This window comes from Diprion similis, chromosome 12 (genome assembly GCF_021155765.1).
Source record: "Diprion similis isolate iyDipSimi1 chromosome 12, iyDipSimi1.1, whole genome shotgun sequence".
NCBI lineage: Eukaryota > Metazoa > Arthropoda > Insecta > Hymenoptera > Diprionidae > Diprion > Diprion similis.
This window is the reverse complement of record NC_060116.1, coordinates 17,275,934-17,293,525: the sequence shown is the minus strand read 5'-3', so window position 1 is coordinate 17,293,525 and position 17,592 is coordinate 17,275,934. Positions and strand designations below refer to the sequence as shown.

At 44.0% G+C, this 17,592-nt stretch overlaps 1 protein-coding gene across 1 annotated transcript in view; it reads left to right on the top strand.

Annotated features, from left to right (window-relative positions):
• Nucleotides 1-17,592, top strand: part of LOC124413243 (max dimerization protein 1-like) — a 121,925-nt gene that overhangs the window by 57,384 nt on the left and 46,949 nt on the right. The window contains exon 4 of the mRNA XM_046893701.1: nucleotides 17,441-17,555. Within this exon, the coding sequence (XP_046749657.1) occupies nucleotides 17,441-17,555 (115 nt within the window). The remainder of the gene's footprint in view (nucleotides 1-17,440; nucleotides 17,556-17,592) is intronic.

The following is a 17,592-nucleotide window of genomic DNA, read 5'->3' as shown; positions in this document are numbered from 1 at the left end:
CTCGGGGGTTCATCTCTGTCTTGGCCCTCAGGTACGCGAACCTTGCTTACCTATATTCTGAATGAAAAAACGCGCCGTAACAGCTCCAACGGCAGACCATTTTAACCCGTAATTAATTCACCGCTGAATCCAAAGCTTTTGAATCGTAATCAAAAGTAAACAGCCATCAAAAGTAACGACGTTACAACCATTGTTTGCAGCGCGTATAACTTTTTTATTTTATATGTATATCAAATTAAAAAAATAATAATAATAATAATAATGATAATAATAATAATAAATGTACAATCTCTTCCTACATCGATTGTCTTTCCTATAGATAATTCTCTTCGTTGAAATATTGTATTTCGACTTTTCACACTTTTAGTATATACACTATACAGTGTACCGATATATGAATGTAAATAATATGTGCATAGATTGAGATACTACGGACACTAGAGAGCATTCGGTCTTTGACCTCTAGCCAAGATATTCCGTCGAATATAGTTATCCTTTCGAATTACACTTGAGCTGGAAACTGCCCCGGGTCATAGATGTGGTCATAGCCGATGAGTAAACACAACTGCATCGCGGAGGTAAGATCGAACCACCTCCTCTCCTCTCCTCTCCTCTCCTCTCCTCTCCGCCCAAGCTTTGAAGCTTTCCAGTTGATTGTGAGATAAGCCACCCAGCTATCCTTGTTGTTTCTCATTATTGTAGATGTGCCCGCGTTTGTGGATTCTTCACGGGGATAGATAAATCCTTATACAGTAATACAATATACAGCAGGAGACGGCGAAATGTCTGTGATGCGATGCGTATATTCAAGATTGTCAGGTCATTTTTTTTCGCACACACAGTCCTATGGGTGAAAAATATATTCCAGTCAAAATCTCTGAACTTTGTGTAAGATTGAAAAATCTCCGCAGGCATACATCTTACAGTAGGTATACACGAAGGCGCGGGGGATATAAGCTGCTATTCGTGCCGGTTAATCTAGCTAAAATGTCTTCCCTCCTGGCCACGTTTCACGTCTCATGATCCTCCTGCAGCATCGCTGCTCAAGCTGCAGTCAAAGGTGCCTCAGCAGACTTTGAACTCCTTAGCCTCAGCCTCGGTCTGCTGCTTGGCATTCATAGAGTAGCCGCGGACCTCTGATGCACTTGCATGCCCCGTTGAATGCAATTCGAATTCATTTTCGAACTTTTTATTTCACCGTTATCGCCCCCTTCCACCCCCACCACCACAACGTGCTTTTCTTCTCTCTCCCTGCCTCGCTCTACTTGTATATTATACATTTCAATCTGCTTCTATCATATCTAAGCGGTCTGTATTATTTCAGCTCAGCCTTTGTCTTCCGGCGTAGGATCATCGTCTCTCTTTACCCAGATCACCGGCGTCGCTTGTAGTGGTGCAGTATACGTAAACCGATCGATGAATCAGGATGATTTGGCTCTTGGCTCGTTACGATGAGAGTCAAGACGGAAAACACATAAAACCGGGGAAGTAAATCCCCTGGGGATCCAACTGTGGATATTTTCTTAAATTGACCGAGTTCGCCATATTGGCCTCGTGGGTCGCGAGAGCGTTTCTCTGACAAGCGCTAGGGAGTCTCTCTGTGCGAGCGAGGAAGGGGGTGTAACAACGACGAGGAGAATGGAAGGAAAGGGAATGAAAAGGGATGGAGTTTATCCTGGTACGACGTTTCCGTTCGTCGATATACCCGCGGGAAAGCGAGAGCAGCGGTACCATTATCGAAATTCGATCTCTAAAGGGCGTCGAAACGACCGGCAAACTATCGATTCAATTTTCCTCCGTGGTTTGAAAAGTTTGAAAAAAATCTTCATGAATCGTATTTTCTTGTATCTTATTTTTCTTTTCTTCTTTCTTTTTTTTTTTATTCCTTTCTTTGCCGCGAGGTTGTTCGGCGCGTGGTGGTCCGATTCAGGCCAACTGGGAAATCCCGTTCGAGTAATTTGGGGAATCAAGACGAAAATGCACCAATTATTGAGCGAGAAATTCAATCAGTGTAATGCATATCGGAAAGAATTAAAAGAAAACTCCACTCTGCACGTCTCACGATAATATAATTCGTTTGACTCTGTTTTGTACTCTGAATTTTTATCAGTGAATATTCACTTGTATCCAGGAAAAATTAATTTGGCTCCGACGATTCAGTAATTTTACGCTACTTTTCCACCCATTACCAACGTATAATGCCAATTTTTCTCAAGTGTTGTACCATTTATATTACTGATATCCATAGTACAGGTATGCGTGCGTGCGAACATACGTAGCGTGTACGTGCGAAAACGTTGGGGGTGGGCGTATTGACTTGAATGTGCATGGCTAATTAGAGGAACGTAGAGGGGAGGAGTAAATCCCTCCACAGTAAGCCTCTTCGCTTCACAGACTGCAGACGAGTACGTATACCTCACTGTTATAGAGGCACGCGCTGTTGAATATAATGCAGGTCCGAAGTTTGTGAGTGCTAATTAAATTCAACAGACGGTTTCGCTACTATTTTTTCTTTCTCTTCTGTTTTCGTCCGCATGTTTGGTTGATAGATAAGCCAAGCCTCACACGCATCCACCGTGATGGGTCAATCCATTGAAGAGTACCATAGGTTTGAGCCCGGATTAATGGTTGTTGAAAAATCACTCTTGGCCCTCGTTACGCGAGCTTGTCTATCCTCCGCCAACAAACACAATGGAGGGTGGTGCTTGGGTGTGGTTATCCTGTTCCCCCCCCCCCCCCCCCCCTCCTGAAGCTGGTGAATTAGCCGAACGGCGAGTTCCCGGGGGAAACGGTAAAGCTCAATTCTGACAAAGCATCGGTGCTTGTTGTTTAGACCAAAAAACATTTTTCCATCGATGTACGTTCGTGACCGATAGTGCGAGAGAAGGACTATTGATATCCTGGCGAGTGGTGCCTGGTTATTCTTTCGGCTTCAGGAAGGTCCGCAAGCTTTGCTAGTCGAGCGTGGAGAATTCCTCAGGCCAATTCTTTCATCTGGAATAGACGGACATACCTACCCGAAAGTCCGAGACCGCATGGTCTGCTGGTCGTCCTGGATTTCCCCGTTATCGATCGCAGGTGCTGTCCGCCTCATCCTTGTTTTTGACCTCGTCGCCTGGTAGCTGGTTCCTACCGCGAAATACTGCTCAGTATATGACTTTTCGGCATTTATCCTCTTGGCTTTTTCTATCGAAAACAAATATCTCTTTTCACTTCAATCTGTTTATTCATCCCTAATCCTGCAGACGTGATCGTTTTTTATACCGTTAACTTGGTGTTATCGATACATTCGCAGAATCATTTTGAATCCCCCAGATACAGTGATTCGGTTTAAACCTACTTCTTCCTGAAATTCGAATTCATATTTGAATAGATTGGCGATTGAATGAACGACTCGTAAATAGGAAATTCATTTTGCAACCGCATAACGCATGCAATGAGGATAGGTGTGTGTGTACTGTGTAACACATGTGTAGAACAGAAGTAGGGGCATGAATGGAATTTTTCTATATCATCAAAAGAGATACAATATTATTACGAATTTGCCTGCCTGCTTGCCTGTGCGGTTTCGTTTCATAAGTGTATTAAGGTATGCGATAAAGATATCGGTTTGTATATTGTTGGAAGACGATGCGGGGACGGCATAATAGTATAGCTGCTGGGAGAGGGACCCCGCAGCGCCAGACCGCGATATCTCTCGGTGAATGAAAGACTTCTATACCTACCTACCTACCTACGTACGTATTTTCGACTAACCCCCTGGATGGCACTGCTGTTCGTCGCGCAGAGCCCGATGCCCGCGATAGACGACGTTGGATAGACTAGCACCGCGTAATGAGAGACACTCTATCAACATCTGCTGTTTAGTTGGTTTAATAGGTCGCTGGCAGACCAGGCAGGCAGTTAGTCAGCTGCGCGTATATTATGTTATAACGTGAATAGCGTAGGTCTATCTCTACGAGCCTATATACTTTTACACGTCGGAGGAACGAGGAACGTGGAACGAGGAACGACCAATGACTGACTCACTGAATGACTGACTGACTGACTGACGGACCCGTTCACACCCGCACTCGGCAGTTTATTGGGTTCGTTGACCCCACGGCCAGTGCCTCGTATACGCGTAACTAGCTATTCGACACCCGATGCTCAAAATAGAGAAATGATTATCCTTTGATAAAACTGCGTTCGAGGGCCGCAAGCAGCATCGCCACTTCTATCGGCCTAATATTATATTCGGTAGCATCTTCGGTGGAAGAATAACGTTCACTTTGACGTAGGTACGATACTATGTATAACCGTATAGTCTCTATAATTAATACGTTCAGAAATAATGTCTATCGGTCACGTGATGGTCCAGGCTTGATACGAAGAGTTGGACGTTCCTACTGAGAAGTATGTTCCTACCTGCGAGTTTCAGGGTGCGAGTGTATATGTATAACAATTAGGTTCTTCTTCTAGAGAGATGGTGAGGGTGATTTTGGGGGGGGCTTATTGGGACTGTGACTGTGGTTCGGTGTTCAGGAAGTTTCGGGCTCGTTAGACACAAGTTTCCACTGAAAAGCTTAAAAAAAAAAAAAAAAAAAAAAATTGGAGCATAAGAGTAAAATGTAGCTGTGTTGCATGGGTCTGTGGCTCTCGACGATGTATCAAACCCGGTGAAGAGAAAAATGTTGGTACCTAGGTGTTACATCTGTGCCCCAACCATCGTGTGATGTCCCGACTCGAAACCAACCTGAGCCGCATCTCCGTCGTGCGAAGGTTAAACTTGTAAATTTCCATGTGCATTCGTTCGCATCGAATGAATACTTATCGAAAGATGGTGGATCAGTGGCGATATCGGTTTTTTTAATTCGGTTTCACCTTACTTCCACCGATCCTTGTTTTTCACGTTACAAACTGGATAGTTCAAGACAAGGATTGATTTCGGAGACTGATTGTTCTGAAGAATGATCAATATGGTTAGAAAGAGAATATAATCTCTAATGAAAAAAAAAATTATACTTCATCTAGAAAATTGATGGAGATCTACGATTTGCTAACTATCTAACGTAGTTTGATCAACGTTGTGCAAAGTACACAACATCTATGTAGAAGATTGTGAACTCTACTATCTATAATACTCAAATCAACTATACGAATGGTCAGGTACTCCTGGTACACTTTCCAACAGTGGGATCCTCGACGTTCATGCTTCTCTCAGTGTCATTCAATTGAAATGCGACTGCTATATACTTTTGTATCTCTCTCTCGATTCTTCTGTTTCCACGTGGCTTACGGATGGATGTTCGCGGAGCAAAAGGAAGAGAGAAAATGTAAATCGCGAAGTATCAAATTCCCGGACGTCGTGCTTGACAAAAATCCCAGCCTTACCCATCTCGCCGGTTGCAAGAGACGCGCGACAAACACTTCCGCAGACTCGGTAGCGCCACCGCCGGATATAATATGCAGAGTCTAACAAGGCGGCGTGGCAGATGCTGGCAATTGTTCCCTTCCACCGTAATATCCCTGCCTGCATTTCCTCTCCCTCTTCTGCAAAGAGAGTTAGTTCCTATTCCGTACCTCTTGGTGCCTCGCTGCACGGAGCTTCAAACTCGCTATAAACAAGAATGGATTATATTATTCCACTTCTCTCGAATATTCATTCGCTATAAACCAAAGACCGAGTTTCATGCTGATTGAATACATGGATGAAAAAGAAAGAAAGGTAAAGAAAAAAAATAAAAGAAAAATACGATCGAACGAATCAGAAATGTAAAACTCAAATGCATCGCGACAATTTCCAGCAATTCTCTCTCTTGCAGCACCCTCAGTTTCAGAGTTAGAATTTGTTCAGTTCAGCTGTGCGAACTGTATAGTACAGATTCTATAGCGTTGCGGAGGTCTGGCCGAGCATTCGAGGAGTTTTAGACGTTATCAGAATATTGCGGAAACTCGGGAGTAACCCTAGAAGCTAGAATGCCCCCGGGTTACCCGTGAAACGATCGCCGTCCGTCTGCAGGTGCAAGCGAAAGAGTCGCCGGCTAGGAAGAACGTGGTCCATCAACTCTCTCGGGAAACCCTTTTGACCACTAGCGGGTCTCGTTTGGTCCCCCTGTCTTTTGCCGATTCTCGCAAACTCGTGGAAAACTCGAGACCTTCGTTCAATTTTTCAACTCGATTTCAGTAAGGATTGCCGATGAAACGAAGAGGCTGCTTATACTCATTTTTCTGACCTTCGTCAATATTGAAAAATATTATAAATTTTTTACTCCAACGATGAAGAAGAAAAACAAAAATAAAATTTGTTGATCGTTTTAATTTAAAAAAAAAAAAGAAAGTATTTGTTGCTGATGGCAGTTGAGCGGGATATTTTTATTTTTTTTTATATTTGGTTGGTATCGAGGTAAAGGTTTTTCTTTCGTTATGTTACTTGTCCTCCTTTTTTATTTTCTTACCAGCGTTTATTGCGTATGAATATTTATACATATTGTATGCGGATATATAAACGCGCACGTATCTCAAGTAATCACGCAAAACTGTATGTTGTGAAAAATGCACGTATGTATGTTTCATCGATTGTTGGGTAAACGATATGTGGTTGCTGACTGCGGTGGAAGTGTAAAATGTACAAGATATAAGAAATGTACCTAAAGTAATAATAACGAAATGAATCCTGCGAGAGATTGAGGGTGACAAAATTGACAATATTTTCTTGACTTTTCGATACTTTTGCATTACCTATACAATTGTTGTATGAATAAGAAATTACTTCCAAAGTTGGAGTGAATAACTTCGCGAATAGCTGACTGTACGGAAAAGCGAGTATATGCATACATGTATAGGTATACAGGTTGAGCGATATGGGACCGAGGTGTTCTGGCACGCCCGACGCGCGACGTCAGGTGATGACCAAGTTTTGCAATAATTATAAATTGCTCAGGAATAATGCAGCCTGCTACGGTTGTGACGTAAATAGAGAAAGAGAGAGAGAGAAGGAAACGGTACGTTAATATGTATACAAGTATACATACGCATGCATGCGGACGAGGGACATGGCGGCGCGGCAGGATATTGCCAATTAGCTCCTCTCATTGTCTCCGAGGAAAATCACGCTTCTCTTTAATTCTAATTACTCGCCGTCGTCGACGCGGTTCTCCGCAATCCGCGTAATGAAACAAAGCTGCCCTACATTTTCTCTCCTCCATAGGCGACGAAACCTCGGCGGAATATGACGAAGTGTAAGCTTTGGGTCGATCCCGGTTTTTTCATTCTCTTTCTCGCATCGAATCATTTTTTAGGCATGACATAAAAAGAAACAGTAAAATATCGAGTGCAGCAATCTTCTCTTGATACCTATCTTCTTCGACACACACCGTTCGTTCCCTGATCTATGTAGGTATAGCATATGTACGTCGTTAATCGCAGTTCTCACACGACCAAAGCTTTTTGTCGTCGAGTAATGATCGCGAGTTTTCGCGGGATGAAAATGTCTTTTTAATCGCAGCTGCTCCCTCGTACTAAAGTCCATGCGAGTTTTCGTTTCGCGGCAGAAAGCCGATCACACCTTATTTATATAGTATAAGGTGAAAGAGGAGAAGGAGAAGGAGGAGGAGAACGACGACGAAGTGCCGGGGGAGGGAGAAAAGGAAACGGCACTTCGAAATTGACGTGTACCTACGAGCAAACACCGGAAACTTTACAGACCCATTCATCCTATATACCTACGCTATGAAAATATTCAAAAGTTTCCGCGCCACGTATGTTTTTCTCTTCGCTGCAGGTTTCACCCTCCGCCTTCGTCCGGTGCGCGGCGGGGGCAGCGAAACGCCGATTTTACGAGTGTAATTCCGTCACAAACCCCTCCCGAAAACTCCGGAACCCCCAAACGGATCGCATGATTTTTGGCCTCTTTTATTTGCCTTCTCCTCTCTCTTTTCCGGAAGTCCCGCAAAGTCCCGGAAAGTCGCCCGCTGCGGAAAGTTCTATACATTTTACGGGAATTCATTGAAAATCGTCCTTAAATCCTCGTGTTTTATCGTACGGGTTGGAGGAAAAAAACTTTTCTCACTGAATATATACAAGCGAAGTATCTTATTATATAAGAAATATTCATCATTTCCTCATCTTGTTTTCCGTCTTTGACAAAGTTTACCTGATCAAGGTTTACCTTGTCGTCATAAGGGATTGCAAGTATGAGGTCTCATACTTATACGCGCCAATAATAAGTGAAGTTAAATTTGCAAACACGCAGAGCAAGAAAAGGGGAGAACATTGAAAATAATCCATTCAAAGATTTCTTTCACAGATGCCAAATATACTTGAATCATGCGAAGCACACCCAAACGAGCTACCTAGAAGACAGGGTTTTTCACGAGATTAAAGAAACTGAAACAGATCTCAGTGCTCGAGAAGAGAACTAGGCAAAAATATGTCTTAACCGCCAGTCTCCAAAGTCTAGACCAAATCGAATTCAAATACGAATCCCGGGGGAGATTTACATCTCCTTTGCAAATACCCCGAAAACCTTGCAGGCTTTAATTTGACGGTTATTTTATCACATAACGGGTATTGGTACAGATTTCTAGTATTTCATACCATAGACGGAGTTGTTCTCTTCGCAGTGGTAGATCATCCGAGGTTACGAAAGCTGGAAAAGAGTGAGCAGGAGTGATAGGGAAAATAGAATATAAAAAAGAGAGAAGAGAGCAACTCGAGGGAGGAGGAACCGTTCAACCCAGCTGCGTTCGTTTGATGCATCCTTCTGCACCATGCAGAAGGCGATAAATCTCTTTCAAACTATCAAACTGCAGAAAAGAGGGAAAGAGATAGGGAGAGAGAGAGGGGGGGGGGGGGGGGGGGAGCGAAAGAAGATTGCAGGTGGGTGGGGAAAGAGTTGAAAAGTACATACACAAGGACAGCGACTTAAATCTCGGTAATAAATCCCAACTATTCCCAGCACAAGCACCATAAACTTGCCGGAAATCAGTCATATCTGCAGGACGTGACTCCGCTCTCGGTGTTCTGCTCGCACAGCTACGACGACTTTGGTTCACAATCAACCGCTGCGCTGTCCTGTTCGCTACAAGATTGAAAAAACAAAAAAAAATGAAAAGTCGTGAGTAAAAAGTATGCAGTATTTTCAACGATGTGGAAAGGAGCAGCAGCAACTCGGGTATAACCTCACAGCACATGTCGTACAATGCGATTAGCCTGTATCAAAAGAATGGACTTTTATCCGCAGGCAGTCCGTCGTCTGCAGTATCGAGGTTTTTGCACCGGTGCTCTCTTCGGCCGAATAGACACACGATTGCGTGTATTATTCCTACGTGGCTCTATCAGGTATGTAACACGTGTTCACAGGAAAGCGCGTGCGGTGGGAAAATAAGAAAAAAGGAAGTCGTATCTCTTTCGAGAGCCAATAACTTTTGATTACGTTGCTGGGAGCATAGTGCCTACTCTGGGCAGCCTCTCTTCATCCCAATCTCGTTTCATAGGGGGATAGAACTGAGATTTCAAACTACGTACTATAAATATACCCTAACGTGCATTGAACGAGGGCCTAGGAATCGAGATTGTCTTTGAAGAACACAGTGGGTGCTGTACTAGACAATAAAAATGCGGAATCCTTAGAAGTCAAGGTTTTAAATATATTCAATTTTCTGTAACCACCTACCTACCTACCTACCTACCTACCTTTCGTTTCATGGGATCAAACGGTTTTCTGGATTCTAGATTCAGTCAGCTGTAAGATTTACATGTAATGTAACACTTTTCACCCTAATTTTTCCAACAATCTCTCGAAGGAGACTGAGGACGTTTAATTTAATAATAACAACTCGCAGATTGAAACGTCCACTTTAAAATGTGACCACCGCGTTGCTCGTACCGCGGATACCGCGGGGCAACACGCGCTGGAGAGTTGTCGGATTTTGAACAAAGCCTCGCTTTGTTCCGAGGGCCACCTTGTACACATGGCTGAACCCTAATATACTTACCGAGGGAAGCCGACGGAAAGCAGGCAGCGGAGAGAACCAAACTGTCGCGGTGGTAACGTTTCGCATTTCTCTGCGTATTTCCCGAGCTATATATGCTCCCCGTGTTTAGACCGGATGTAGTAAATAACCCTATTAGTCGTCCCGCAGGCTGCTGCTGCTTCTGCTTCTGCTTCTGCTTCTGCTTCTGCTTTTACTGTGCTGCAGGTTGTTCCTAGTAGGGTAGCCCATGAGTATGAAACGAGTTACGGACACAGCTTCGGTGTATAGCATGCCGTATATACTTATATAGTCCTGTATCTCTGCACTTCCTTGTTCACCCGTGTTGCGTTTCATTCGTGAAAAAAGCCAAAAGTGTATATATGTATGTAATAAAGTACACAACGCAACCTCTCAACAGCTGAACAGGCAACGTCGTTCATTCATGATCCGAAGGATTTGATCGGTTCACGTTGGGGGCGAATATTAGATTAGGCTTCGCTCAATGATCGGTTCAATCGCGTGTCTTGACGATGGGACGGCTGCGTAAAACGAATGAACGAACATGGTTGAGTGTATGATGCAAAAAATGCGGAAATTACAAGGTACGAGTGCTGGCATTACGGTGACATTAAGTGGCCACAGTTGTTCCACAAGTTCTTTCCTTTTTACGCTCTCTGTCTCTCTTTCTCTCTCTTGATTCGTTTTAGCTAACTGCAAGAGTGCTGCCGGCTTTGATTAGCTTCTCTTCTCCTATCGAACCGCACGGTGCAGTTAAAAAGTTGCTGAACACGTAAAGAAGAAAGGAAATGTGCAAAATAAAATTGAAGTCTCACATTCAGAGCCGTCATCACTGTGGTGTTGGTGACAAGTTATTGCAAATATGTGGTGACCTCGCTAGCACGGCGGTCAATTAACGATTTAAACTTGCACAGATTAAAAGACTCAGAATGTGGTCAGCTGAAGCAATCATGCACATGCAAAAATCCTAGTAAAAAAATTCTCCTCGAATAGGATTCATTTGGTTTATTCCGCTCTGCCGGATACCTATATATGCGGTTCTGTCGGTTGGTTCCAATTGAGCTGTGATGTACGGGAGAACCGTTGCTGATATGCACTGAATCGGTATCAATATCAATGGATGATGGTGAATGGGAAGTTGGTATCCGGCCTTTTTCACTACAACACCTGTTCCACCGAGTGTATGGTGGTAGAGCGTAAAGGTCAGAGGTGAAAGGTCAGAAGCTGGGGGCAAGGAGTTCCGGACTTGGGAGTCGGTAGGCGTAAGGTCTCCTTGTTCGCTGATTAAATTGGCCCGGTTTTCTCGCGGATACAAGTGATCCTTAAACCCTCAACGATGAACGAGCGAGGAATGAACGATTTCACGCGTACGTACGTTCGGTAGATTCGCCAAGATGTTTTCATCTCGCGACTTTTTTCTATCCACTATCCGTACGTATTTTGTATGTTTAGTTTCTGACGACAGTTGAACGTTTCGATAAAATTGTTCTTCTGTTTTTTTTCCTTCTTGTTTTCTTAAAGTTATAAACTTGCGAAGTACCTGGGCAAGTGTAGAAATTGTAGGAATAGGAAAACGCGTACAAACCTTGAGTAGTTTATAATAGTAAAAGGAATAAACGATGAGGTAGTGACTATGCATAATACCAGCATGAATATCGAAGATTGATAGTAGGTACCTACATGTTAAGGCCGAACGTCAGAAGGTGGAATTGAAGTTTCCAGGTTCCACCTTTGTCGCAGAGGACGCAGTTGTCTACTGTCACCTCCCTGGTGGAGTGCGGGAGGAGGATGGGGGTGAGATTAATAGTGTCATTGCGCGAGGGAGGCGCGTGGCGTAGTTATATATCGCAGGTAGGGCGCGACCGAAACGCGGCGGGCCCGGTTGGCAATCTCACTAATTGTAATTAAACACACCGCGATAATTAATCAGCCTGATTGGAATTCTGCACAGTAGTGTGTATGGCTCGCTTTTCTCTCCCACGCAGCCCGCGGCTGCCTCACGGCAAGGATCTTACCACCTGCAGGTGCAGGGATCTCGGTATTCCGGTTGCGGTCGTCGAGGATCTTCCTCGTCCTCGGCGGCGTCCTATCCGTGTAGAGATCTTGCTTCGGTGAGACCCTCGTACTTGTCGACGACAATGTCAGGTTACCCGGGGAACGGGCTAAGGGGGAATGGGAGCAAGGGATCCCACCCGGATCCCTGTGCCTGATGCTCGTCTTCTAATCAGGAACAGAACCAACTTCCAGACGCCTATAGGTCCCGCTTCCGGGCCACAAACCGGAAGATAGCTGACAGGGCGCCACTCGCCCGTAGTTTAATTAAGCGAACCTAGGGGTAACTCTCGCCGTCTCTTTCTCGAACCTTCGTCTCTCTCATTACCTTTCCTTCTCCTTTTTTTCCCTACCGCTCCAAGAAGATTACCAGAACATTCGAGGAGTTCTAATGGCTCTGGAGCCCATAGACTTGACATTGCTTTTTGGCTAGTGTAAGATTATTGTTCGGACAATGTGCCGACTTGTATCGTACCTATCATGTGTGCGAACTAACGGTCACGCGCGATTCTGTCGATCGTTATATTACTTTATACTGTTATATCATTCGCGTTGTCGTTGGTTGCTATTCTTAGGATTCCGACGCGGGGAAAACGATTATCCGTTTCCTCGGGGTCGATGGAAGTCGCGTGGAATACGGAGTTTGATGGAGGTGGGGTGGCTTTTGCGTAGTTTCTACTACTACCTACTGATCACTGGGAGAATCGGGGTGAGTTAGTTTTCGAGGTACATTCGCTGCCGAAGATACTCAGTACGTAATGACTCTGGGTGCGTGCGTGTTGCGTGCCGACAATCTCTTCGGGGGGAGTTGGGATAATATTTTCAACTATGCGGGCTCATTATAACCAACCTCGCGCTTCCCTTGATTTCCTCTTGTTCCTTACCGAACGTCAAAGGGTTTCCATATACTTTCTTTTGTTGCAGGTTTTTTCGCTATTGAAAGCGTCGTATGAAAATCTTGAGCAAAGATTTCTCATCTCATTTTTTACCTTCATCCCTTGTCATCCTGTATATGTAACTTTTATACCTACGAATATGAGTAGACGACTAAAAAATCTACTCTGAAATTTTTATTGCGATCCGGTATCATTATTGTATATTAATATTTCTTTTGAGTTATGGATATTTATTATTATATTCCGTATATTTGCGGACAGAGTGAAGGCTGAAGATACTCAGAAACATACCTCCATTAAATAAGGGGATGCAATTGAAAGAGGTAGATGGTATACCTACTCGGAACGTTAATTTTAGAAGATGAAAAAATATACTGTACACAAGTTCGACGCAAACATTTGAGTACTGTTACATCGAATGCAGGGATCTTATGAAAAGAAAAGTTGCCTCAAAGGTTTCTTTGAATCAAGTATATCACATGGCTTGAATAAATGAGAAGCAAAGAAACAGCGTCTCTTGAGTTTTTTTCGTTGTTTTCCGGATGGTTTTTGTTACCTCCTCAGTTCTTTACAGCTATTGAGGCAAACGCGTCTATGGAAAAAGAACGCGCATCCAAGGTGAAGTCGAAAAAAAAGAGAATTTGAATGTTGTCAAGTTTCGCGGCAAGATAGACGAATGAATGAAAGATGGCATAATTCTAATCCTTGTTCGATGCGTCAAAGACGAGAGAGAAATGGAAGCAAAGGAGGAGCAAGACGGTGGGAAAAGTTTTAACTCGTGGTTATATCAAGAACTGCCTCATCCCCCGATCTTACTCAATCCTCTCTCTCCCTTCCTCTTCCTCTTCCTCTTCTTCATTCGATGCAACGGAATCCGTTGAACCCGGCAAATAGGTGAGCTAGGCTAGGCGAGGCGAATCGCGTGCAGTTCTGCATTCGACTATGCAACTCCACCTCTCTCTCGAAACTTTGAGCAAATTACCGTCTAATTTCGTAACTATTCAAACCCGTCTAGCACGTGTGCCAACCTCGCCCTCGCCCTCGCCCTCCCCTTACCCCCCCCCCCAACCAAGTTCTCTCTTAGCGCCGTAAGCGTGGAAACTTGTCTTCGTTCTGGTCACCGACAGTCGACGAGAATCGCTAGGAGAACGAGAGGGAAGAGGACAAGGATGAGGATAAGCACAAGGATGTGATTGAGCGAGCTAATCGTAACTCGATTGGTAATCGATATCAGCTTGGTAAGCTATTCCCTCTAGACTGCATGTATATCCGTGACTTGAGCGGTTCCGCTGAACGTGCAGCGCCGCCCGCCGAGGGAGTAAAAGGTCTTTATCCCCGCTACATTTTCCTTCGTAAAGAAACATGTATATATATATATATATATATATACCTATATACCTGCAGTAGGACGACGTTCATCTTTTAATAATCAAAATGGAAGAGTACGAGCTTTATCGCGTTTCGTTCATCGTCCGCTTTGCTGGCTTTCGTTAGTTTTATTGCCAGTTGGTTCTAAGCGCTGATCCTGCCCATGTCGTCCTTGTCGTCCCTCGGGCAGCTTACTCGGCCACCTCTGTTGGGATTTGCAGTTTATAACGACCATTCTCCTCGCCTTCTTATCATTTCTTCTTCGTTCAACCACGCTACAGAATATCCACGTAACTATGTGAAAGTGCTTGCGTGCGACAACGACGTTCTTATCGGTTGGCTTTAAGCAAAGCCCGAAGGAGAGGGAACGGAATAATCGTGCAGGGATGATCGACGCGATATTAACAAACCACCGTTACTACCAGAGTGGTGAAAAACGAGGAAAGTTGTCGCATGAATTCGGTGAAAGCAATGGCGAAGGCGCGTTTTTAAACGATGTTATCTTGCCGAGGTTCGAGGGAGGGAGGACTTTGCGGCGACTTTTTGAATCAACAAACTCGTTCCGAACATCTTCATTCGAAATTCTACCCATACTTTTCGAACTTGTTTAATAACTCTTTCGATATTTAACCGATGTAAACATCCTCGGTATTAGCTCTCTGAGAAATGGACGAAGTATAATGGGATACCGATGTATGAAAGTTATCAATTTTTGTTATTAAAAGTACCTGGGCGAAAATGAAATTGCACGTTGTGCACTTCGATTAACTAATTAACAGCTGATTAACTCGTTAGATGTTGGAAACTATTTTTTATCCGCTTGTGCCTAAGTTTGGTTGTTCATCGTGTACAACGCAGTGGGGTTTAAGCTTTGCGTTGTTAGTTAATAGATCTAGTTCTACATACGCAGACGCAGACGCCTATCAGGGATCGCGTTGTAGCTACTACTATAGCAATAAAACTCCAACGCGACACTCATGTTTCGGCACAATAGCCAATACTGCTTCCGTTATCACCGCCCGTCACTCTCTTATTGAGTTAGTGCTTCATTCGTGCTCGTATATAGTAGAACACAGGTTTCCTTTTGCTGATCAGCCGATTTCATTCGATGATGCGGCTTCGAATAATACCCAGAAATCCTCCCCTTTCCATCGCATGGCAATAAAATTCAATAGAAAGTCAATCGCTCACACATAAAACCTTCGTACAATAAAGTTCCTCGCTGTATAACGTTGAACAGTGATAGGGCGTGATTAATTGAACATAATTTCTACATCGTTCAAAAATATCCCCATCCAATGGTGTATTTCACACATCCCTTGAAAGGAAAGTCATATTATTATACAAGAGAAAGAAGTTCTTCGTGCTTGCTCGAATTCTTTCTGTATGAAACTCGATTGCGAAACGAGATGAAAAAAAAAGTAGAAGAAAATGAAATGTCACGTGTCGTTTTCACTTCGAGGCACAGATTTATTTTACCACCCCCGATGAGGAGGAGGAGGAGGAGGAGGAGGAGGAGGAGGAGACTGCGAAAGAAAGAAGGTCGAGGCGCGGAGGGATTGCCTACCTAATGGTCCGTGCAAGTCGATAACTGGAATCCCTTTATTTCCATACTCCGTCCCGCCAAGTCGTTCGTCGTCGTTCGATATTCCTCGCGCCTGTCACGCCGATCTGAGGCGAACCCTTTTCCGAATCTCGCTGTATTATTGACTATTTACACTTGGGGAAATTCAAACCCAAGTTTTCATCTGCTCTACAGAGTCGGAGAAGGAACATTTTTTTCACTGAAATTGATTTCAAAATTACCAGGAAGTGGTTGGTAATGATCTGATATCGTCGCGTGGTTACTTGAATTGTCTGCAAATTATTCCTACAATTTTCAAAACGTCCAAGAAAAATTGAAAAAAGAATAAATTATTGACATAAAATTGGTACCTATTAGAATACGGATCATCGTTGGTTTTGAGAGGAGCTTGAATTTCCTATGTGCAGAAACTAAAGTTCAACAGGAACTATATCCTAATGCTTACAATTTAGGAAAGTAACATTTTTAATGTATTTGAAAAAATACAATTGAAAAGCGGCGATGGTGGATAAGGCGAATCTATGGACCCGTAGTAGTAGATGTGTGCGTGACGAAGGTGTCCGGGGTGTGGGAGGCGTAAACACGGGTATAGACGTATAGTATTGTTGGACGTGACACATCGTCGCGGTCGGGTGTGTACCTGCGGGAACATTAACTGTCGCAGCAGAGCAATTGCCAGTGGTTGATTGTTTCGCGACAATAGGTCCATTACCGGAGCGAGTCCGCCCGCGCGATTGAATCCCCCCCCCCCCCCATGCAGGGGGTGTTCGACCGTGTTTCTGGGGGGGGGGGGGGGGGGGGCGAAGGCCTACCTACCCGGGTCTATCTAATATTTTATTCGGCACTTTGCCGTGCGTGGCGAGTGTTTCCCTCGTGTCATCGTCATTGTGTTCGTGGGTGATTCAATCGGAAAGGATGAAATAATGGGCTTTGCTTGCATGCTTGGTTACTCGGGTACGAAAGTTCGGCTGAAAAATTTACCGCGTTGCCAACTTTCTGTCGTTTGAAACTGCTTTGCCCTTCTTACTCTTGTACTCGTGTTTCTTTTTTACTTAATCTCATCTTACTTCTCTTACTACTCACGTTGTCTCTGATATTTATTACTACGCGTCCTAAACTGAGGGGGACAGATTTTTTACAATGCAAGAAGGTCTAAATGAGTAGGCGAAATTTGAAGATTTCGTCCTGCCACACGCATCACTGTCACCGTCATGTTGAATCTGCAATACCGAGTATTGTGACATGACACGATACGGCTCGCAATGTTATCTCTTTCTCTTCATCCAATGAAGATGTTTACAGTATTAATATCTATATAATAATACCAGTATACCGCACACCCGGCACGTATAAATAAATAAAGCATGTTACACGTACATACGTGTATATTGTATACACATAGCGCGTGTATCGCCGCCTTTTCCGTACTCTCTGGAGCCCCCGATTGTAAGTCCTCTCGAGAGATACTCGAGCCGCGAAAGGTCGTCGACACGACCACCACCACTCAGAAAATTGTAACCAACCTTTGAAAGTGAAAGAACCGTTTTTCGATATTTTTGTCGCAGGCGGGCCCATCTACGGAACTGCCTGGAAAAGTTGAAAGTACTGGTCCCACTAGGCCCCGAAACCTCGAGGCACACCACCCTTGGCCTTCTCACGAAAGCAAAACGGTTTATCAAGGTGAGTCATTTATTTATTTAATATTATTATGCATTAT